The sequence below is a fragment of the Oncorhynchus gorbuscha genome, linkage group LG14 (assembly GCF_021184085.1).
Source record: "Oncorhynchus gorbuscha isolate QuinsamMale2020 ecotype Even-year linkage group LG14, OgorEven_v1.0, whole genome shotgun sequence".
Lineage (NCBI taxonomy): Eukaryota > Metazoa > Chordata > Actinopteri > Salmoniformes > Salmonidae > Oncorhynchus > Oncorhynchus gorbuscha.
This window is the reverse complement of record NC_060186.1, coordinates 10,437,170-10,460,957: the sequence shown is the minus strand read 5'-3', so window position 1 is coordinate 10,460,957 and position 23,788 is coordinate 10,437,170. Positions and strand designations below refer to the sequence as shown.

General features: G+C 43.0%; 1 protein-coding gene across 1 annotated transcript; it reads right to left on the bottom strand.

The window, feature by feature from the left end:
* Window positions 1-7,338: 7,338 nt before the first annotated feature.
* lg14h15orf48 (linkage group 14 C15orf48 homolog) lies at window positions 7,339-9,691 on the bottom strand. The gene is made up of 5 exons (XM_046299462.1): window positions 9,591-9,691; window positions 9,381-9,439; window positions 9,026-9,114; window positions 8,563-8,623; window positions 7,339-7,832 (listed from the first exon to the last, which is right to left on the bottom strand). Exons 1-5 carry the CDS (start codon window positions 9,628-9,630, stop codon window positions 7,764-7,766), a joined length of 318 nt encoding a protein of 105 aa, XP_046155418.1. The 5' UTR covers window positions 9,631-9,691; the 3' UTR covers window positions 7,339-7,763.
* Between the last annotated feature and the right edge of the window lie 14,097 nt (window positions 9,692-23,788).

The following is a 23,788-nucleotide window of genomic DNA, read 5'->3' as shown; positions in this document are numbered from 1 at the left end:
AGAGTGAGATCTGTCTTTGTGTCAGTCACTCATGCTTTCTTTTACTAAACAATGCAGCATAATTGTCAGTCACTGTCTCACCTGGAAGATATGTGTCATGTTTGTCATTTATTATCATGTCTTGTCCCTGTGCTCCCCATGCTATTCGTTTCCCTCTGCTGGTCTTATTTGGTTCTTTCCCTCCTATCCCTCTCTCTCCCCCTCCCTCTCTCACTCTCTCGCTCTCTCTTCTCTCTGTCGTTCCGTTCCTGCTCCCAGCTGTTCCTATTCCCCTAATCATCATTTAGTCTTCCCACACCTGTTCCCGATCCTTTCCCCTGATTAGATTCCCTATTTATTCCTTTGTAATCCGTTCCTGTTCCGTCGGTTCCTTGTTTTGTATTCCATGCTGTAATTGCGTTTCGCCCTGTCCTGTCGTGTTTTTTGCCGTGATTGTGTATCACCCTGTCCTGTCGTGTTTTGTGCCTTCTTCAGACGCTGCGTGTGAGCAGGTGTCTCAGTTGACTACGGCCTGCGCCTACCCGAGCGACCTGCAGTCTGTGGCCGCTTCTCCAGTTGTTTTCCCCTCTACTATCTAGAGGATTTCAGTTATTCGGTTTTGAGCATTAATAAACTCTGTTTCTGTTAAGTCGCGTTTGGGTCCTCCTTCACCTGCATAACAGAAGGAACCGACCAAAGAATGGACCCAGCGACTTCAGACGCTGTTTACACTGCCGTCAAGATCCAAGGAGCCATGCTCGGCAGACACGAGCAGGAATTGTCTGCTGCTCGCCATGCCGTGGAGAACCTGGCCGCTCAGGTTTCCGACCTCTCTGGACAGTTCCAGAGTCTACGTCTCGTGCCACCTGTTACTCCCTGGCCTGCCGAGCCTCCAGAACCCAGGGTTAATAACCCACCTTGCTACTCCGGGCAGCCCACTGAGTGCCGCTCCTTTCTCACGCAGTGTGAGATTGTGTTCTCTCTCCAACCCCACACATACTCTAGAGAGAGAGCTCGGGTTGCTTACGTCATTTCACTCCTTACTGGCCGGGCTCGAGAATGGGGCACAGCTATCTGGGAGGCAAGGGCTGATTGCTCTAACAGATTCCAGAACTTTAAAGAGGAGATGATTCGGGTTTTTGACCGTTCAGTTTTTGGTGAGGAGGCTTCTAGGGCCCTGGCTTCCTTATGCCAAGGTGAACGGTCCATAACGGATTATTCCATTGAGTTTCGCACTCTTGCTGCCTCTAGTGAGTGGAACGAGCCGGCGCTGCTCGCTCGTTTTCTGGAGGGACTCCACGCAGCGGTTAAGGATGAGATTCTTTCCCGGGAGGTTCCTTCAGATGTGGACTCTTTGATTGCTCTCGCCATCCGCATAGAACGACGGGTAGATCTTCGTCACCGGGCTCGTGGAAGAGAGCTCGCATCAACGGTGTTTCCCTGCTCCGCATCGCAACCATCTCCCTCCTCTGGCTTTGAGACTGAGCCCATGCAGCTGGGAGGGATTCGCATCTCGAATAAGGAGAGGGAACAGAGGATCACCAACCGCCTGTGCCTCTATTGCGGAGTTGCTGGACATTTTGTTATTTCATGTCCAGTAAGAGGCCAGAGCCCATCAGTAAGCGGAGGGCTACTGGTGAGCGCTACTACTCAGGTCCCTTCATCTAGATCTTGTACTACTATGTCGGTCCATCTACGCTGGACCGGTTCGGGTGCTACATGCAGTGCCTTGATTGACTCTGGGGCTGAGGGTTGTTTCATGGACGAAGCATGGGTTCGGAAACATAACATTCCTTTCAGACCATTAGACAAGCCTACGCCCATGTTTGCCTTAGATGGTAGTCATCTTCCCAGTATCAAATTTGAGACACTACCTTTAACTCTCACAGTATCTGGTAACCACAGTGAGACTATTTCTTTTTTGATTTTCCGTTCACCGTTTACACCTGTTGTTTTGGGTCATCCCTGGCTAGTATGTCATAATCCTTCTATTAATTGGTCTAGTAATTCTATCCTATCCTGGAACGTTTCTTGTCATGTGAAGTGTTTAATGTCTGCCATCCCTCCCGTTTCTTCTCTCCCTACTTCTCAGGAGGAACCTGGCGATTTGACAGGAGTGCCGGAGGAATATCATGATCTGCGCACGGTCTTCAGTCGGTCCCGAGCCAACTCCCTTCCTCCTCACCGGTCGTATGATTGTAGTATTGATCTCCTTCCAGGGACCACTCCTCCTCGAGGTAGACTATACTCTCTGTCGGCTCCCGAACGTAAGGCTCTCGAGGATTATTTGTCTGTGTCTCTTGACGCCGGTACCATAGTGCCTTCTTCCTCTCCGGCCGGGGCGGGGTTCTTTTTGTTAAGAAGAAGGACGGTACTCTGCGCCCCTGCGTGGATTATCGAGGGCTGAATGACATAACGGTTAAGAATCGTTATCCGCTTCCCCTTATGTCATCAGCCTTCGAGATTCTGCAGGGAGCCAGGTGCTTTACTAAGTTGGACCTTCGTAACGCTTACCATCTCGTGCGCATCAGAGAGGGGGACGAGTGGAAAACGGCGTTTAATACTCCGTTAGGGCATTTTGAGTACCGGGTTCTGCCGTTCGGTCTCGCCAATGCGCCAGCTGTTTTTCAGGCATTAGTTAATGATGTTCTGAGAGACATGCTGAACATTTTCGTTTTTGTCTATCTTGAATATCCTGATTTTTTCTCCGTCACTCGAGATTCATGTTCAGCACGTTCGACGTGTTCTACAGCGCCTTTTAGAGAATTGTCTCTATGTAAAGGCTGAGAAGTGCTCTTTTCATGTCTCCTCCGTTACTTTTCTCGGTTCCGTTATTTCCGCTGAAGGCATTCAGATGGATTCCGCTAAGGTCCAAGCTGTCAGTGATTGGCCCGTTCCAAGGTCACGTGTCGAGTTGCAGCGCTTTTTAGGTTTCGCTAATTTCTATCGGCGTTTCATTCGTAATTTCGGTCAAGTTGCTGCCCCTCTCACAGCTCTTACTTCTGTCAAGACGTGTTTTAAGTGGTCCGGTTCCGCCCAGGGAGCTTTTGATCTTCTAAAAGAACGTTTTACGTCCGCTCCTATCCTCGTTACTCCTGACGTCACTAGACAATTCATTGTCGAGGTTGACGCTTCAGAGGTAGGCGTGGGAGCCATTCTATCCCAGCGCTTCCAGTCTGACGATAAGGTTCATCCTTGCGCTTATTTTTCTCATCGCCTGTCGCCATCTGAGCGCAACTATGATGTGGGTAACCGTGAACTGCTCCCGCTTAGCCCTAGGCGAATGGCGACAGTGGTTGGAGGGGGCGACCGTTCCTTTGTCGTTTGGACAGACCATAAGAACCTTGAGTACATCCGTTCTGCCAAACGACTTAATGCCCGTCAAGCTCGTTGGGCGTTGTTTTTCGCTCGTTTCGAGTTTGTGATTTCTTACCGTCCGGGTAGCAAGAACACCAAGCCTGATGCCTTATCCCGTCTGTTTAGTTCTTCTGTGGCTTCTACTGATCTCGAGGGGATTCTTCCTTATGGGCGTGTTGTCGGGTTGACAGTCTGGGGAATTGAAAGACAGGTTAAGCAAGCACTCACGCACACTGCGTCGCCGCGCGCTTGTCCTAGTAACCTCCTTTTCGTTCCTGTTTCCACTGTCTGGCTGTTCTTCAGTGGGCTCACTCTGCCAAGTTAGCTGGTCATCCCGGTGTTCGAGGCACTCTTGCGTCTATTCGCCAGCGCTTTTGGTGGCCGACTCAGGAGCGTGACACGCGCCGTTTCGTGGCTGCGTGTTCAGACTGCGCGCAGAAGAAGTCTGGTAATTTTTTTCTGCTTCTGCTCCTGGTCTTGCTGGGTCTCAGTCTGTTCCCTGCCATCGCATCTCTCCTGTTCTTGTCCCTGCCCTTGCTGTGTCTCAGTCTGTCCCTAGTTCTCATTTTTTTTTAGAGTAGTACCCTAGTTTCCCTTTTTATCGTTTTTCGTTACGGTCCTGAGGAGAGGAGTTGGGTTCTTTCTCGGGACGTGCTGGACCGTTTGATCTATGATTTCCTCCGTTGCTGCCAGTGTTCCTCCTCGAGAGCGCCAGGAGGCGCTCGGTGAGTGGGGGTACTGTCATGTTTGTCATTTATTATCATGTCTTGTCCCTGTGCTCCCCATGCTATTCGTTTCCCTCTGCTGGTCTTATTTGGTTCTTTCCCTCCTATCCCTCTCTCTCCCCCTCCCTCTCTCACTCTCTCGCTCTCTCTTCTCTCTGTCGTTCCGTTCCTGCTCCCAGCTGTTCCTATTCCCCTAATCATCATTTAGTCTTCCCACACCTGTTCCCGATCCTTTCCCCTGATTAGATTCCCTATTTATTCCTTTGTAATCCGTTCCTGTTCCGTCGGTTCCTTGTTTTGTATTCCATGCTGTAATTGCGTTTCGCCCTGTCCTGTCGTGTTTTTGCCGTGATTGTGTATCACCCTGTCCTGTCGTGTTTTGTGCCTTCTTCAGACGCTGCGTGTGAGCAGGTGTCTCAGTTGACTACGATCTGCGCCTACCCGAGTGCAGTCTGTGGCCGCTTCTCCAGTTGTTTTCCCCTCTACTATCTAGAGGATTTCAGTTATTCGGTTTTGAGCATTAATAAACTCTGTTTCTGTTAAGTCGCGTTCGGGTCCTCCTTCACCTGCATAACAATATGTTAGCTGGAAACATGTGAATGAAGAACATGTTAGTACATTCTGAAATAATAAATATAGTATTTTGAAAACTCACCTAAAAAGTTGATACGTTATTAGATACAAGGACCCCCACTGGGCACAGATTTCAAATCAACATCAATTCCATGTTTGTTCAACGTGATTTTATTGAAATGACGTGGAAACAACGTTGATTCAACCAGTGTGTGCCCTGTGAGAAGAAGCAGAGAGACGTAAGTCAGATTAACATGATTAGTTATAATTTGGTAAGGACAGAGGTCATACATCCGGGTTTTGACATTGACTGATATATTATAGGACAAGAGTGCTGTCTGTGGTCTCTTCTGCTTCTATGGAAGACTTGAGTGGTAAAATACTGTTTGTGCTGTTGTATTACACTACCACCACTAGATGGAGTAGTTGTCAGCAGTATGGTGTGTTCTGTCCAGACTTTAGCCTAGGTGTCACAGTTAGGAAGAAGTGAAGCAAACACTCATGCTGAAAACCACTACACTTGACTAGCCTGTTTTCCTTCTATACTAATAACCACCACACTGTGACTAGTCTGGTTTCTAGGCAACGGAGCAAGTCTGTTCGTGGTTAGTTAGGCAATCTTCTTGTTTACATTTCCCTCAGACGAGAGATTTACAACTTCCACCTGACATTTTGTTCTGGAGCACCATAAAACTTTAGTACTGCACTCTGCTCTTGGCCTGGGTGATCAGTTTAGAACGGATACAAACCCTGCCTATCCCAATAACCAAGAGGAAACACAGTCCGTGTTCTGAGAGTTCCGCCCTGGTTATGGAGTGGAGCGGACGCCTAAGTCACAATGAGCTAGACTTCCTGATCACAAGACAGGGGTGTGAGGGGCAGGATGTGGGTATGTGAGACTGTTGTCACGTACACACACAGACCCAATTCAAACCCTTTACATGTGCACCTTTAATTTCATTCCTCTTTCCTCTAGGTAAGTCATCTGCAGATCTCACACAATCGAATGGGTGTAAGCAAGGGTTCTATTGTAAAGCTTTCACCCATCCAGTCATATCAGATCATTGATTACCTCAAGGTAATATGGACAGTCTTTTTAACTTGAGATCTCAAATTGATATGGTTATAGAGAAATATCTGTTGATATATGGGTAGCGAGGTAACAAGAGTTCAGACTTTTTCTCACAGGGAGTCTACCTGTCCAGGCTCACCCAGTGGTTAAATGACAGATGCTCATCTGTGGTAATGGCAGCTACAGTGCCTTCAGAAAGCATTCAAACCCTTGAGGTTTTCCACATTTTGTTGTGTTACAGCCTGAATTTAAATAGATTAAATTGAGATTTTGTGTCATGGGCCTACACACAATACCCCATAATGTCAAAGTGGAATTGTTTCTTGAAATGTTTACAATTTAATTAAAATTGAAAACCTGACATGTCTTGAGTCAATAACTATTAATAACTACTACAATAACTACTAACCTCTTTGTTATGGTAAGCCTAAATAATTTCAGGAGTAAAAATGTGCTTAACAAGTCACATAAAAAGTTGCATGGACTCACTCTGTGTGCGATAATAGTGTCTAACATTATTTTTGAATGACTACCTCATCTCTGTACCCCACACATGCACTGAGTGTACAAAACATTAACTCTACAAGGTGTCAAAAGCGTTCCACAGGGATACTGGCCCATGTTGACTCCAATGCTTCCCACTCATGTATGACTAGTTGTGCATTCTTTAATAGGTCCTTGGGTACAAATATTGTACTGGACTGTCAGTTGACTAACTGTAGCCCACCTGTTGCTCTGTAGAGTTGGCTGGAAGTCCTTTAGGTGGTGGACCATTCTTGATACACACAGGAAACTGTTGAGCATGAAAAACCCAACAGCGTTGCAGTTCTTGACACACCCAAACCGGTGCGCCTGGCACCTACTACTATAAGCTGTTCAAATGCGCTTAAATATTTTGCGAATTCACCCTCTATATGGCACACATACATACACAATCCATGTCTCAATTGTCTCAAGGCATAAAAAATCCTTCTTTAACTTGTCTCCTCCATCTACACTGATTGAAATGGATTTAACAGTTAATCAATAAGGGGTCATTCACCTGGATTCCCCTGGTCATTCTATGTCATGGAAAGAGCAGGTGTTCCTAATGTTTTGTACACTCAGTGTATACATGTAGTAAGTGGTGGTATAATAATAACGCTTTATGAGAGGGACATGTAGGTGTTATTGCTCCACCAATCCGCAAGAGGACTGTCTCTGCACACAGACACAACAGACACACACAGTGTCTTGAGGGTAACTCTATCCCCATCCTGCTCTCCCTCTGCCTGATTACTGTAATCAGTAATTATGTTAAGAGAGGGATTGGCTCCAAGCAGCCCAGTCTGGTGCATTAGGACTGTTCCATCAGTCAAGACAATGCATGGGCGATAATGTTCTCTGAATACTAATTCTAGACTGACATTTTGGGACACAGACAGAAGCCAGACAGAATTATGATGTCACCTTATGGACAGTTTGGCACAAGGGCTTTTGTTACACAGGTTAATGTCTCCATCAGACACACTTCTGGGGACAGAGACAGAGAGAAGCCAGACAGAGCTGTGATAAAGTTACCTTGATGATAATTGGGAACACAAGCTTTTGAAAATAACCACCAGAATGGACATACTTAACTCCTCATTAATAACACGAGCAATGATACATTTTTATTGCAATAATTATTATTTCACACACACATACAGTTTGTTTCACAAACAAACAGCTGTGGTCACATTTAGTGTCAGCTATAGTACAGTACAGTGCAGTAACATCACTGGGACAGACAGACAGCTGGTTTACAGTGAAGACAAAATATTTTACTCTTTACAGCCTGGTGATGTAAGTAACACTACAGCTGTGGACATCCTCAGTCCTGGGGACAGTATTGAGCAGTTATACCCCACCAGTATAGCAGAAGCGTTTCCGCACACTAAGTATCAGAGAATCTAGTCTCGGCAGAAATGATTCTGCTAGACTGGGAAGGGGTGCAGGAAGGGCAAGGAGGCAGCTCTCATTCAGAATGGAGGGGGGAGGAATGGGAGAGAATGGAGAGAAATAGAAAGATAGAGAGATCACTTGGTCATACTCTTCACCAGCTCCAGCTCTTTAATGGGCCTCCATTTCTGGTTGATAGTGACCAGCTGCAGTTGGGAGAAAACCACACCCATTTACACAATAACAACAATAACACTATCGGTCATAGGTTACTACAAATACTCACCAGCGTTGGGGTCAATGCCATTTACATTTAGTCAATTGACAAAGTAAAGTAAAGTTTAAGTTCCAGTTTTCCTCATTTGCTTGATTACAATTACAGTTGCAGTCAACTTCCTGAATTGACAAAATTGAAATGGAATTGACACCAACCCTGCTGCTTCACACTACATCCACAGTCAATCAATCCCACAGGGCATCAACTCATCACTACTGTATCTGCCTCCTTTATCAATAGGTCCCCATGCAAAGAATCAACTGTGAATACAGACGTTTAGATAACAGTTGAAATTACTTTTAGATGACAGTAGAAATGGGAGATGTCCCGCCCCCCGATGGGTGCCCAGCCCTTTATGGTAAGTTATAGTCCTACTTGGCTATGTTGCTCTGTTGTGTGACTCAGCAGAATAGAGGAGGAACCAATGCATTGGCACACAACCTATACCCATAACGTTAACCACAGAGTGGTCTCAATACCCATACCAATATCAACTTAGAGTGGTCCTCTATCAGAAATAACTAGGCATATGAAGAGTGTTTATAATGTAAAGCATACACAGCTCACTAATTAAGCCAAAAATAGCAAGAAAATGTCAATACTAACAGATAGGTTAGAAATAGACAGACATAAAAAGTGTTTATAATGTTATCAATCACCTTCTGTGGTTTAGATGGGTCCAGTCTCTCCCAGGGTTCAGGGTTTGTGCTTTTATTTAAACTGAAAGAAAGTTAGAGAAATTATTCAAACTGAATATATCTCTGTCTGCTACGCCTGGGTTTGTCTTTATGGAAATATAAAGTTAAAGGGGCAGGCTTGTTAGAGACTGATAAACAAATTCACTTAATGAAATCAGCATGGGGCTAAAGTTAAAGCTAGATCATACCAGGTTAGTTCTTCAAGTTTCTAATCGTACCCATTACTAGAAACACAAGGAAATAGCCACACAAGGAAATATAATGCACATGCAAATAAGATAAAATGCAGATTCCCCAGACCAAGATTAAATCTTACCCTATACTAAAAATACAAAAAATGCTTTAGTAAAGTACTAGGTTTATTTGGGTCCAGGAAGCCATAACAATGTACAGCAAATACATGATAAAATACATCAAATCTCACATGACATCCTTCTTTGTAAATAGGAAGTAGAGTGAGGTAGAGGTGGCTCCTCCAGCAGCCAATACCACAATGCTGATCAGAGGAATGAGCTGGGAGAGAGAAACAGGTAGCTGTCAGGATAAGGGCCTCATACGTGGATAGCATGGTTGGTCCTAAATCTATTTGAGAATTGGGTTCTACATACTTTAATTCAGGAAGCAAGGGAAATGGAATTCCCATAAATAAATACAACTTAAATGATTTATTTGTAATTTAATTTAAACTCTTGCAGGGAATAACCTTCCTAGGATAGGAAGAACGAATGACCCTCAGCAGAAACCATAAAAACACATATAAGAAATAGAGAGAAACTCACCTCTTTCCTCTTCCTCAGCATCTGAATAAATCCGGACTTCATTTTTATTTTCAAATTCCCTTCAAGTATTTAAAAGAAAACACGTAAGATTGTTTTAAATGATTGAGTCAAATATTAATCTGGTAACAAGTATTATTCTGTCTAGCAAATATTTCATCTGTGTAGGTCCATCCTATAAGGCAACAGGTCTATAGATGCTGTTCGTCTCACCTGTGCCGCCAGAGTCCCAAGGTCCTTGTGAGCAGAGCATCCTGATCGTCTATTGAAGTAGGCTACTATCAGACCAGAGGTGATACGAGTTGTAAAGCACTTAGACATTTTCACTTTCGAAATCCTTCACAGTGTTTCAATTGAGCCGGAGGTTGTTCAACTTTCCTCTGTGAGTGTGAGCGCATCGCCCCCCTGTGGTTTCAAATGTTCAAGGTAAAAATGCCAAGTGCATTTCTGTTGCACGTTTTCTGAGCGTCCTGAAAGCAGAGAACTCTTTCATGTAAATATAATTGTTAGAACCATTTCGATAGAAAATAAAATGCGTTTAAGTTGTGTATGAAATGTAAAGAGACTATTATTTTGGGAAAATAAATATGTTTAGAAAACACTTCTATTTTGTTTATTGTGTTGCAGTCAGTCATTGATTGACACCAAGCAAACACATAGTTTTGAACTACACTGAACAGAAATATAAACTTAACATGTGAAGTGTTGGTCCCATGTTTCACGAGTTTAAAAAGCTTATTTATCTCAAACGTTGTGCACAAATTTGTTTACATTCCTGTTAGCGAGCATTTCTCCCTTGCCCAGATAATCCATCCACCTGACAGGTCTGGCATATCAAGAAACTGATTAAACAGCATGATCATTACACAGGTGCATCTTGTGCTGGATACAATAAAAGGCCACTTTAAAAAGTGCAGTTTTGACACACAACACAATACCACACGTGTCTCAAGTTTTGTCAAAAATTGTTGCATTTATATTTTTGTTCAGTATATGTGTATTGTGTTAATATAATCCTACTGTTTTGTTTGGAAATTGTATCATTGTATAATTTCATTTACCATTTTTACAGGATCATATAACTTGGAATACATTGAATGCCTTCACAAACCAAGCGGACTAAACTTTATGATGAGCTTCACCAATGCGGAGTGGAGTCGAGACCAGGGCCCATATTCACAAAGCATCTCAGAAAAGGTCTTAGGAATCCTGTTAAAACCTGTTTAAGGCAAAAAAACTTCCAGCTCTGAGAATGACGTTATGACACTGCCCAGACAAACACTGAGACAGAAGTAAAATCAACTCATAAAAGTTTTTCTCAGTTGGTAATCACCACAGTTTGAGTACTGCAATGTAGTGATGTTATGTTTGATACCGGCATGTTTCAAAGTCGCTTGTCAGTGCACTTCAAAGCAGTGTGGCGATGCCTGTATCTCTTTATCAGAAGCAAGTGATCAATGATGTCCAAAGCTTTGTGTCGTCTAACAACCACCTGATTGTTTTGGTAATGGTTTTGGTAGAAGACAAAAAGGCTACTCTGCACACGTGCTACAGCGTGTGGGACGTCATCTATAATAATTTGGCTGTTCTAAATTCTTTTGACCAGCAGGTGCCACCAGTGTACACTTACGTTACGTTTACTTATGGAATATATTAATTTGTGAATGTCCATCATCCATTTCATATGATATGTTACGAATTACAATTCGAATGACATGTTACAAATTGCAATTCGTACAATAAGTTACACATTTGCAAAATGTACAGTATGTTATGAAATGCAAAGTGGGTTAGCTAACATGCTAAGTACATAGTTGCAAAGTAGCTATAAAGTAGTAAGCATTTGCTAAGTGCTAAACGGTACATGATGAGATTCGAACCCATCCACCCCGACCAACTACCCTCCTTTCGTAGTTGCTTAATTTACATTTACTATGTTACATCTAGTGTATGAGACCAGTCTTAATATGCCAGCTACTGGAGCAAAATGTCATTTTATTTATCTATTATTTTACCAGGTAAGTTGACTGAGAACACATTCTCATTTACAGCAATGACATGGGGAATAGTTACAGGGATGAATGAGCCAATTGTAAACTGGGGATTCTTAGGTGACTGTGATGGTTTGAGGGCCAGATTGGGAATTTAGCCAGGACACCGGGGTTAACACCCCTACTCTTACAATAAGTGCCATGGAATCTTTAATGACCTCAGAGAGTGAGGACACCTGTTTAACGTCCCATCCGAAAGACGGCACCCTACACAGGGAAGTGGGATATTTTTTAGACCAGAGGAAAGAGTGCTTCCTACTGGCCCTGCAACACCACTTCCAGCAGCCTGCTATTGTTCCTTTTAATACAGTACATTTCCCACACCTTAATGTTATATGTTGAAAATTATTTAAAAATAAGTCAGTTAATTCATAGTTATTTTGCAAATGATTTTCTACATTGTAGTCATTTAGCAGACACCTTATCCAGAGCAACTTACAGGAGCAATTAGGTTAAAACCTCTTTGGGGTACACCCCCCCCCCATCTTCTCAATTTCCGCCTAAAGACATACCCTAATCTAACTGCCTGTAGCTCAGGCCCAGAATCAAGGATATGCATTTTCTTGGTATCATTGGAAAGGAAACAGTCTGTATGTTGTGGAAATGTGAATGGAATGTAGGAGAATATAACACAATAGATCTGGTAGAAGAAAATACAAGGAAATAAACATACGTTTTTTTATTTTTATTGTTGCTGCATCATCTTTCAAATGAACAAGAACAGCCAAACATACAGATAGGATGCTGGGGATGATTTGAATGAAGAACATAGGATAGCAACAATAGCTGAGCAAAGTTTTAGACAGATAACTTAAAAAATGAGTGAGCTACATGACATTGAGCATGAAGTCACCCAGGCATCCCACACAAATGTACCCAAATGTACCCAAGTGTCCGAATTGGTACACTGGTACATTTTGAAGGAAAGAACTATATACAAAATACATAAATGCTATTCTAACACCCCCCCCCCCCAAGAAAAATAAATATATAAAAACATATTTAAAAAATAATCGTAATAATTAAACATAAACAAATAACAATGGTAACTATTTACACATTTTCTATTTACAATATTGTGAAGACACTCAGTCCTCTACACAATATTGTGCTGCTGGTGCCAAGGCCCATAGCCATGGCACCAGCCATGGCTGTAAAGCAGAGGCTTGCTGAACAGGTGGTGCAGGTAATGGGGCCTTTCCTGTGACAAAGGGCACATCTCCCTACTGTACCCTTTTTGCCCTGAGGCACATTCATGCCTGCAGAGATGAATCTGGGCAGGTGAACACCACTGGTTGGAGCAGAAGGAACAGAGGTAGAGGGGACAGAAGGTGCTGAAGCAACTCGGTCTCGCTTTCTCTATAATTTTGGTTAAATCGGTATACCTAGACTTTGTTTGAACTTTTCCTGATTTATTTGCCATAATTTAAATATATAAACTTGCTGAAAATGCTATTGACTATGTACTGCTATGCGTAACACTCGTGGCTCCGTCAAGTAGGATTTGCAATGGCGAATGAACCTCTTTACGCCAGAGTGTACGACAAATGCTGGTCTTCAAACGTATTACCATTACATATTGCCGTTAACCTCAGCTCATTGGCTATCTTCCAAGCTAGATTTCAAGATGACCAGTGGTCATTGGGCCAAAATACAGTCAATCAACTATAGACCGGTCCTACCATTGGTGCGCAATGAGGTCATTGATCGGTTTGTTTCAGTCAATACGTCTCGGGAAAAGAACCATCAAGTACGGTTGTGTTTGTAACAACCAGAGTATTCAATGAAACCAACAATGACTGGATAAACGTTTGTTTAGTGTGTGTGTCCAAAGTTGAATGAGACGGAAATCACAATGCAAGCGGTTTACAAATGTTTCGTGTTAGGCTATAAAAATGGATGTTATCAAACAAAACTAACATTCACTGTGTAGTTAGGACACTTGGCATTGCCACCAAAGGCAGATCTTCAAAGGTCAGCGATTTATTTTGTTGTTATTTCTGACTTTTGTGACGCTAATGCTTGGTTGGAAAATGCTAGTGATACTTGTGTGTGCGGGGAGCTGTCCTCAGAAAATCACATGGTTTGCTTTCGCAGTAAAGCTTTTTTCAAATCTGACACAGCGGCTGGATTAATAAGACGTTCATCTTTTACATGATGTAAGATACATGTATTTACAAGAATGTTTACTATAACAAATGGTGTATTTAGAATGTTAGCGCTCTGCAGTTTCACCGGATGTTGGCCTGGTGGGACGTTAGCATCTCACCTACCCTAGAGAGGTTTTAAGTGTCTCGCATATCGACAGATTTTTCACCTACTGTACCAGTTAAAAGTTTGGACACACCTACTCATTGTAGAATAATTGTGAATACATCAAAACTATGGAATAACACATATGGAATCATGTAGTAACCAAAGAAGTGTTAAACAAATCTAAATAAATTTTATATTTGAGCTTTTCAAAGTAGCCAGCCTTTGCCTTGATGACAGCTTTGCACACTCAACCAGCTTCGTGAGCTAGTCACCTGGAAGGCATTTCAATTAACAGGTGTGCTTTGTTAAAAGTTAATTTGTGGAATTTGACTGGTACTCTATTTGGCTCTGGGATTCGACCCAATGCATGCCAACGGAACCGCAATCAATGTTCAACTACTCTGCATACAGTCTATTGTTTAAAAAAAATACTGGATACACACCTACTCATTCCAGGGTTCTTCTTTACTTTGAAAGTTTCTTCAAGTGCAGTTGCAGAAACCATTAAGCGCTATGATGAAACTGTCTCTCATGAGGAACGCCACAGGAAACGAAGAACCAGAGTTACCTCTGCTGCAGAAGATCAGAGTTACCAGCCTCAGAAATTGCAGCCCAAATAAATGCTTCACAGAGTTCAAGTAACAGACACATCTCAAACATCCAACTGTTCAGAGGATAATAGGTGAATCAGGCCTTCATGGTCAAATTTCTGCAAAGAAACCACTACTAAAGGACACCAATAATAAGAAGAGACTTGCTTGGGCCAAGAAACACGAGCAATGGACATTAGAGCGGAGGAAATCTGTCCTTGGTCTGATGAGTCCAAATTTGAGATGATTGGTTCCAACCACCATGTCGTTGTGAGATGCAGAGTAGGTGAATGGATTATCTCCACATTTGTGGTTCCCCCCGTGATGCATGGAGGAGGAGGTGTGAAGGTGTGGGGGTGCTTTTCTGGTGACAATTTGTGATTTATTTAGAATTCAAGGCACACTTAACCAGCATGGATACCACTGCATTCTGCAGCGATACACCATCCCATCAGGTTTGTGCTTAGTGGGACTATCATTTGTTTTTCAACAGGACAATTACCCAACACACTTCCAGGCTTTTGGGCTATTTGACTGAGAAATTGAGTGGGACTATCATTTGCTTAGTGGGACTATCATTTGTTTTTCAACAGGACAATTACCCAACACACTTCCAGGCTTTTGGGCTATTTGACCAAGAAATTGAGTGATGGAGTGCTGCATCAGATGACCTGGCCTCCACAATCACCTGACCTCAACCCAATTGAGATTGTTTGGGATGAGTTGGACTACAGAGTGAAGGAAGAACAGCCAAAAAGTGCTCAGAATATGTGGGAACTCCGTCAAGACTGTTGGAAAAGCATTTCAGGTGAAGCTGGTTGAGAGAATTCCAAGAGTGTGCAAAGCTGTCATCAAGGTAAAGGGTGGCTACTTTGAAGAATCTAAAATAAAAAATATATTTTGATTTGTTTAACCCTTTTTTGATTACTATATGATTCCATATGTGTTATTTCAGAGTTTTGATATCTTCACTATTCTACAATGTAGAAAATAGTAAAAATGAAGAAAAACCCTTGAATGAGTAGGTGTGTCCAAACTTTTGACTGGTACTGTACATACATACATAACATAGACAGATAAATAAATACAGAAAAAAAGAACCAGAAGGCATTTGAACCAGGTCTGGCACAAAGAGAAGATTGATATGGGAGACTTACTATTGTAAGTCGCTCTGGATAAGAGCGTCTGCTAAATGACTTAAATGTAAATGTAAATGTAAATGAGACAAGACTATACACAATCTATATACAGGTACACACGTGCCATTTACCACATATAGAAGCTAAATATTTTTACAATTTAATTCTAGGTATCCTTTTTCTTTTATTCAAGGCTTTATTTAAATATTCCGCCAACGGAAATACACAATGGACAAAAAAACATTGCTATTGAAAACAGCAGTAACTTGGTAATTTGGTCAAAATTGAGTTAAGACTGAAATCAGTCTTTGTAGTATCGGCGTATCTTGTGTCAAATTTGCTTTAACTACAAAATCCAAGTAAAAATCAAGGCAAATAGCAGTAAATGAAGTTACTAGTGTTTTCACTGAAGTTACTGTGATTTGCCTTGATAATCTAATGGGCCTTGAGTTCAGGCTATCCCGATCATGACACCCTTTTACACACCATGAGACAGCCAAGAAAGTTGGATAAACACATTTGTGCCCTTTGCTTTTGCATTACCCATATAGTTGTTGGAAGTCATACATAGGCAGAGTGCAGTATTGGCATTTTAGGGGTCATAGGTCAGATCAGTGGTCATGGTTTTCCTTAAACAATTATTTTATAATAAGATAATACAGTCAAATCAAATCAAATTTATTTATATAGCCCTTCGTACATCAGCTGATATCTCAAAGTGCTGTACAGAAACCCAGCCTAAAACCCCAAACAGCAAACAATGCAGGTGTAAAAGCACGGTGGCTAGGAAAAACTCCCTAGAAAGGCCAAAACCTAGGAAGAAACCTAGAGAGGAACCGGGCTATGTGGGGTGGCCAGTCCTCTTCTGGCTGTGCCGGGTAGAGATTATAACAGAACATGACCAAGATGTTCAAATGTTCATAAATGACCAGCATGGTCAAATAATAATAAGGCAGAACAGTTGAAACTGGAGCAGCAGCACAGTCAGGTGGACTGGGGACAGCAAGGAGCCATCATGTCAGGTAGTCCTGGGGCACGGTCCTAGGGCTCAGGTCCTCCGAGAGAGAGAAAGAAAGAGAGAATTAGAGAGAGCATATGTGGGGTGGCCAGTCCTCTTCTGGCTGTGCCGGGTGGAGATTATAACAGAACGTGGCCAAGATGTTCAAATGTTCATAAATGACCAGCATGGTTGAATAATAGTAAGGCAGAACAGTTGAAACTGGAGCAGGAGCATGGCCAGGTGGACTGGGGACAGGAAGGAGTCCTCATGTCAGGTAGTCCTGGGACATGGTCCTAGGGCCCAGGCCAGTTGAAACTGGAGCAGCAGCATGGCCAGGTGGACTGGGGACAGCAAGGAGTCATCATGTCAGGTAGTCCTGGGGCATGGTCCTAGGGCTCAGGTCCTCCGAGAGAGAGAAAGAAAGAGAGAAGGAGAGAATTAGAGAACGCACACTTAGATTCACACAGGACACCTGAATAGGACAGGAGAAGTACTCCAGATAAACAAACTGACCCTAGCCCCCCGACACATAAACTACTGCAGCATAAATACTGGAGGCTGAGACAGGAGGGGTCAGGAGACACTGTGGCCCCATCCGAGGACACCCCCGGACAGGGCCAAACAGGAAGGATATAACCCCACCCACTTTGCCAAAGCACAGCCCCCACACCACTAGAGGGAAATCTTCAACCACCAACTTACCATCCTGAGACAAGGCCGAGTATAGCCCACAAAGTGCCTTCAGAAAGTGCCTTCTATGCTCGCTTCGAAGCAAATAACACTGAAACATGCACGAGAGCACCAGCTATTGCGGAAGACTGTGTGATCACGCTCTCCGCAGCCAATGTGAGTAAGACCTTTAAACAGGTCGATATTCACAAGGCCGCAGGGCCAGACAGATTACCAGGATGTGTATTGCGAGCATGCGCTGAGCAATTGGCAAGTGTCTTCACTGACATTTTCAACCTCTCTCTGTCTGCGTCTGTAATACCAACGTGTTTACGGCAGACCACCATAGTCCCTGTGCCCAAGAACACTAAGGTGAAAAGGACCACTAAGGTAAAACGAACACCTATGTGAGAATGCTATTCATTGACTACAGCTCAGCGTTCAACACCATAGTGCCCTCAAAGCTCATCAATAAGCTAAGGACCCTGGGACTAAACACCTCCCTCTGCAACTGGATCCTGGATTTCCTGACGGGCCGCCCCCAGGTGGTAAGGGTAGATAACAACACATCCGCCATGCTGATCCTCAACACAGGGGCAATTCAGGGGTGCATGCTCAGTCCCCTCCTGTACTCCCCGTTCACTCATGACTGCACAGCCAGGCATGACTCCAACACCATCATTAAATTTGCTGATGACACAACAGTGGTAGCCCTGATCACCGATAACGACGAGACTGCCTATAGGGAGGAGGTCAGAGACCTGGCCATGTGGTGCCAGGACAACAACCTCTCCCTCAACGCAATCAAGACAAAGGAGATGATTGTGGACTACAGGAAAAAGAGGACCGAGCACGACCTCATTCTCATCGACTGGGCTGCCTTGGAGCAGGTTGAAAGCTTCAAGTTCCTTGGTGTCCACATCACCAACAAACTAACGTGGTCCAAGCACACAAAGACAGTCGTGAAGAGAGCACGACAAAACCAATTTCCCCCAAGGAGACTGAAAAGATTTGTCATGGGTCCACAGATCCTCAAAAAGGTCTACATCTGCACCATCGAGAGAATCCTGACTGGTTGCAATGCAACCAATGCACTACAGAGGGTAGTGCGTACGGCCCAGTACATCACTTGGACCAAGCTTCCTGCTTCCAGGACCTCTATACCAGGCGATGTCAGAGGAATGCCCTAAAAATTGTCAAAGACTCCAGCCACCCAAGCTATAGACTGTTCTCTCAGCTACCGCATGGCAAACGGTACTGGAGCGCCATGTCTAGGTCCAAGAGGCTTCTAAACAGCTTCTACCCCAAGTCATAAGACTCCTGAGCGTCTAGTCAGATAGCTACCCAGACTATTTGCAGTGATTTGATTTGATCAACAATCATAGTAGAAGTTGTATAGGCTTTTTTTGTGTGTGTTGGGTTGTGATTAATGTGTGTCCGTTCAGGTTGTTACTTTCATTTGTGTTATCATGTTCGGCCATTTGTACTTCTGTTGTCTATTTCAGTGCTTCTTAAACCTCTCCTCGGGGACCCCCTCACAATTTATTTTGTAGTTCTGAACTAGCACACCTGATTCAACCAGTCAAGGGCTTGATGATTCGTTGAAAAGTTGAATCAGGTGTGCTGGCTCTGGGATAGATCAAATACATGGAACGGCTGTTGGTCCCCAAGGAGAGGTTTGAGAAGCACTGGTCTATTTGATGCACACATAGTATATTTCTGAGGTTCCTTTAGTGCTCTAACAAGGCTTACTTTTACCTGTAATCACCACCAGAGAGAGACAAATACCTTGGTATAGAGCGGATGATATGGTCTGGGGCAAGACGACTAGGGATGGACATTTTTTATTTTATTAATACATAAAAAAAACTCGGCAAGTCAGATAAAATCACATTTGTATTTAAAATTATGGCCTACCACGGCCAAACCTTAACCCGGACGACACTGGGCCAATTTGTGCGATGGGACTCCCAATCACGGCCAGTTGTGTTACAGCTTGGAATCAAACCAGGGTCTGTATTGACACCTCTAGCACTGAGATGGAGTGCCTTAGACAGCTGTGCCACTCAGAAGCACATACATTCATATAGCTAAAATCAAATCAAATGTTATTTGTCACATGCGCCGAATATAACAGCTATAGACCTTAGAGTGAAATGCTTACTTCCAAGAACATTGCTACGAGTAATTACATTGTTACATATTACAGTACAGAACTCACACAGGTTAATAGGATAATCACTTTGAACAGTCACTTTTGAAAGAGAACCTGTTAAGAGATGGAACAGAGCATCTACCACTGTTGGCTCGTCACGTTGGCTTGTCCATGAAAGGAGCTGTAGTCACACATTGTGTGTCCAGTGGTTTACTATGAATGTCTTGGTATTACCAGCTATTTCTGATTCATGAGTTATGTTAGATTGGTCTATGTGTTTCATAGATCAGTATTCAAGCGGTGTTGTCAGTTTGCTGACCTACCGTCAACCTGTGTGTCTAACTCATGCCCCCATCACAATTGATTGGGGTAATAATTGAGCTGTGAGACAAAAGTAAGAGATCTGTCTTGATACTCAGACAATTTAACCAGGGGTGGACAGACCACCGGGGCAGGAAGAGCGAGAGACGAACTGAATGCCTCATTAGGCAAAATGTCTCAAGGCCTCAAATGGCTCATTAAATTAGTTTAAAAACCTGTTCTATTTTGTCCTCGTATTATGAAATGGTCATGTGGTTCTCCATAGTTAGAAGTGTGACATTTGACTGAAAAAGGTAGAAAGTCCCTCCTAAAAAATATTTGAATTAAAAGTACAGGATTCTGATGAAATACATTTCACAATTGTGAAACTGGTAGTGGATTTGCAGCCACATTGACATTGAGTGAATTTTCAATAGAGAAAAGATCAAAGTCTGAATTAAAGTATTATCATTTGTTATACTTTATTGTTACTTTTTTGTATTTTATTTTTTACTCTCATTTATTTAGTAAATATTTGATTAAGGGCTTGTAAGTAAGCATTTCATGGTAAGGTTTACACCTGTTGTATTCAACGCATGTGATAAATAAAATTGGATTTGATTTGATTCAACATACCAGTAGTGAAATGAGTCAGAAATGATTCAGACAAAGCAAGGCCACCATTCAATATACACCAATCTAGTTGTTCATTAATTTGATCTTTTATTTAACAGGGCATTAGTTATTTTTGGACACTTTTGTTCATAGTCCAGGGGCAATACCAATATGGTCCCTGAACGACAGCATGACGTCATGTTGTAATGAGGGCCTTGCGGTAATATTTTAGAACCCAGAACCCCAAGTATGTTTGAATAGGACCTTATGACTTCAAATGAGTCACCATAGACTTAAACAGGAGACCAGTCTCCTGGTTGCACAAATGGCTATTGAATTACTGACAGGGCTGTCTAGATTAAAACACTTTCTGTCTTTCTACATGTCAGGAAGCCAGCAAAGTTGGGCCTTTGCACTTGGCCTCAATCGATCTCAGGTAAAACGATAAGGTGCAGTTTATCTCACCCAGGTCACCGTGATGAAAATAGGTAATTGATTCCCTTGTCTGCCACTGTAGATTGCAAACAGCCGCTCTGCCCTAGTGCCCTCTTGAACATTGAGGACATTTCAAGCCAATCAAAGAGTGAGACCTTCTGTGGCTGACCATGGCGGTTGTAGGGGGAGGAGGTATATTAGGATGCAAGGGAAGCATTTATTGTGCTACAGGCAGATTCAGAAACATTTCTGACTTCCCGCTGAAAGAAACCAGAGCTAAAACGTACAGTAGGAGACAGAAAATTATATCCTCATATCAGAATATATCATTTTTGGTGACACTAGTAACAACAATGAATTCAGGCCTTTTAACATATTAACATATTTTTGTAATTGTATAGCAATTGAGTTGAGTTTTTTTAATCACACAAGATGGATAGAGATCCTAATTACAGTGTTACTACACAGGTATTTGTCTGTAAACGGGAGGGGGTGTGTAGCTGGAGGGGGGAAAGAGACATACGGATGACTGAGACTGTGTGTAGTGTGTGTAGTGTGTGTAGTGTGTGTGTGTGTGTGTGTGTGTGTGTGTGTGTGTGTGTGTGTGTGTGTGTGTGTGTGTGTGTGTGTGTGTGTGTGTGTGTGTGTGTGTGTGTGTGTGTGTGTGTGTGTGTGTGTGTGTGTGTGTGTGTGTGTGTGTGTGTGTGCACAGGGGGGGAGAGTAGTGCGATGAAGCAGGCTGCTGCTCAGCCATCCAAAATCCTATTGCATTCTCAGAGTTGGAGAGTGGGAGTGTGTGCAGTAATTACTTTGGGGGAGACCGTCGCTGTGCTGGGGTGGAGGGAGCTTGGAGCGCGTAGCTGTGCAGCTTTGTAGCCGTGATCTTTCCATCTCATCTCATCACCTTCGTCTGGCAAATTCCCTCGACGGCTCTGTGAAGCCTGCTGCGTTCAGTGCTGTCAGTCTGGGCCGTCAAATCGATGCCCATCTCGTCCACTTCTATATTTAACCAGGTTCAACGACTCAGGCACTGATAGGGAGCCTCCGCTCCGCTCCATATCTCTGAGGTTAGATTAGCAGCAGCTCCAGACTGATCAGGGCAGGATAATACACTCTGCAGCCAGATCAGATCAGGCTGAAGCTCTGAGATGCCTTCTGTTACTAAGCCAATTTGAATTTGAATTATATTGTATGCAGTGGCGACCCGTCATTCAGTGCAGATGGGGCACCTGTCTTGCATGTTATTTTGGCATTAATACATATCATGTATCAGTTTGCAAACAACGTAAAAAAACAACAACATTCATGGAGTTAATAAAACTGCATACAAACAAGGCAGCTCCAAAATCCAGGTGTTTCAGCCTTGCTCAGTGCTTTCTGTAGTTGTGGGGCAGCCAGCGGAAAATACGGAACATAGGGGTTGGCAATGTTCTCTAGTTGCGCCGTGATTGGCTCAGTGTTCTGTCCCTTAATCGAGATGCGACTTCACCGCTAAAACTACGGGTAGAGCTTGAAAATGCAAGCCCCTTGGGTGCTGCCATAGAGTTACATTAGAAGTGCCCATCAAAGAAGGCTCAAGGTCATTGGCCACAGCTAAAATGATGTCAAATCACGTTATATCTACAGTATCTTTAATTGGACTGACATCATAGTTTCAAAATCTCAGCTAGCAAGCTGGTAGTCATCATCAGGAATCAAGTCGACAATCAACTGACAAATCATTTTCAATCCTTTTCTTATGAAGTGAAATAATGAAGAGAAATTATAGATAAAACGTGCTCATCGGCAATTGGACATAAACATTACTCAACAAGTTCGAAACCGCTAATTCAACAATAAGTAATTTGGAAGGAACTACAAGCATTGCAAAGCAATCACTAGCCTGCTATTCAGTGGAGTGTTTGTGGTCCAAGTCTGGGTTTAAGGGTCTCTTTTCCAAGCTTAAAAGGATAAACATTCAGCATTGGCCATGCGGTCAATCCAGCATGACTTCAGCCACGCTCAAAACAACAAGAAACTCAGACCTGGGACATCTCAGACTCTAGTGCGTTCATGACAACTGGGAACTCTTGAAAAAAACAAGCTCCGACTGGGAAAATAAGTTTTGAACGGTCATCCAAATCAGAATTGCAAGTCGGGAACTCGGGAACTCGGGAACTCGGGAACTCGGGAACTCGGGAACTCTAGAGCTCCGACCTGAAGATCACTGACGTCATCATGATTGATCTTTGTCTTGACCATACATCCAGAGAATGCCAGACTTTGATAACAAAGTTTGATGGCAAAATTTGTCCACAAAGAACCACTGCCACACCTTCTTGTTCAAGTGAGCACAGCATAACAAGGTCCAAAAAATGTATTGTATGCTGCTGCAATAAATTATTTAATCTGCCAGGGAGATATGTATATTGTAGCTAAGAAAGTAATACTAAGTCTATGTTGTGTATTAAGCTGTTAGTAGCCCATGTGCCTCACCCTAATCATTTGGTCCCTTTTCCTCTCATCATTTTGCCTACTGTTCTGACGCAACAGCCTCTTCTCCGCTTGTCGTCCTCTTATGCCATAGTTTGTACATCTCAATTGTCAGTAGAAACCACATTTGTTTGAGCAAGTCAGCCATATCAGCTTTGTTTTTTTAAGGCAGTAAATGAGGCTGAATGAACTGTTTCACTGCCAGACAAGGCTCTGCCGATAGCCAGGTGAAGCAGTGGTAAGGTGTTGGGACTCTGCTGTTGGGACAGATTTATGTAGGCCCTAACAGTTTGTGGGCACCGTTTATCACGGCTAAAGTGCAATTAATGTATTGTTTAGTGTTTTATTGTGTAATGGCTTTGCTGGCAAAACTTTGGGGGAGTTTGCACCACCAAGATGTACAGTCGTGGCCAAAAGTTTTGAGAATTACACAAATATTAATTTCTACAAAGTTTGCTGCTTCAGTGTCTTTAGATATTTTTGTCAGATATTACTATGGAATACTGAAGAATAATTACAAGCATTTCATAAGTGTCAAAGGCTTTTATTGACAATTACATGAAGTTGATGCAAAGAGTCAATATTTGCAGTGTTGACCCTTCTTTTACAAGACCTCTGCAATCCGCACTGGCATGCTGTCAATTATCTTCTGGGCCACATCCTGACTGATGGCAGCCCATTCTTGCATAATCAATGCTTGGAGTTTGTCAGAATGTGTGGGTTCTGTTT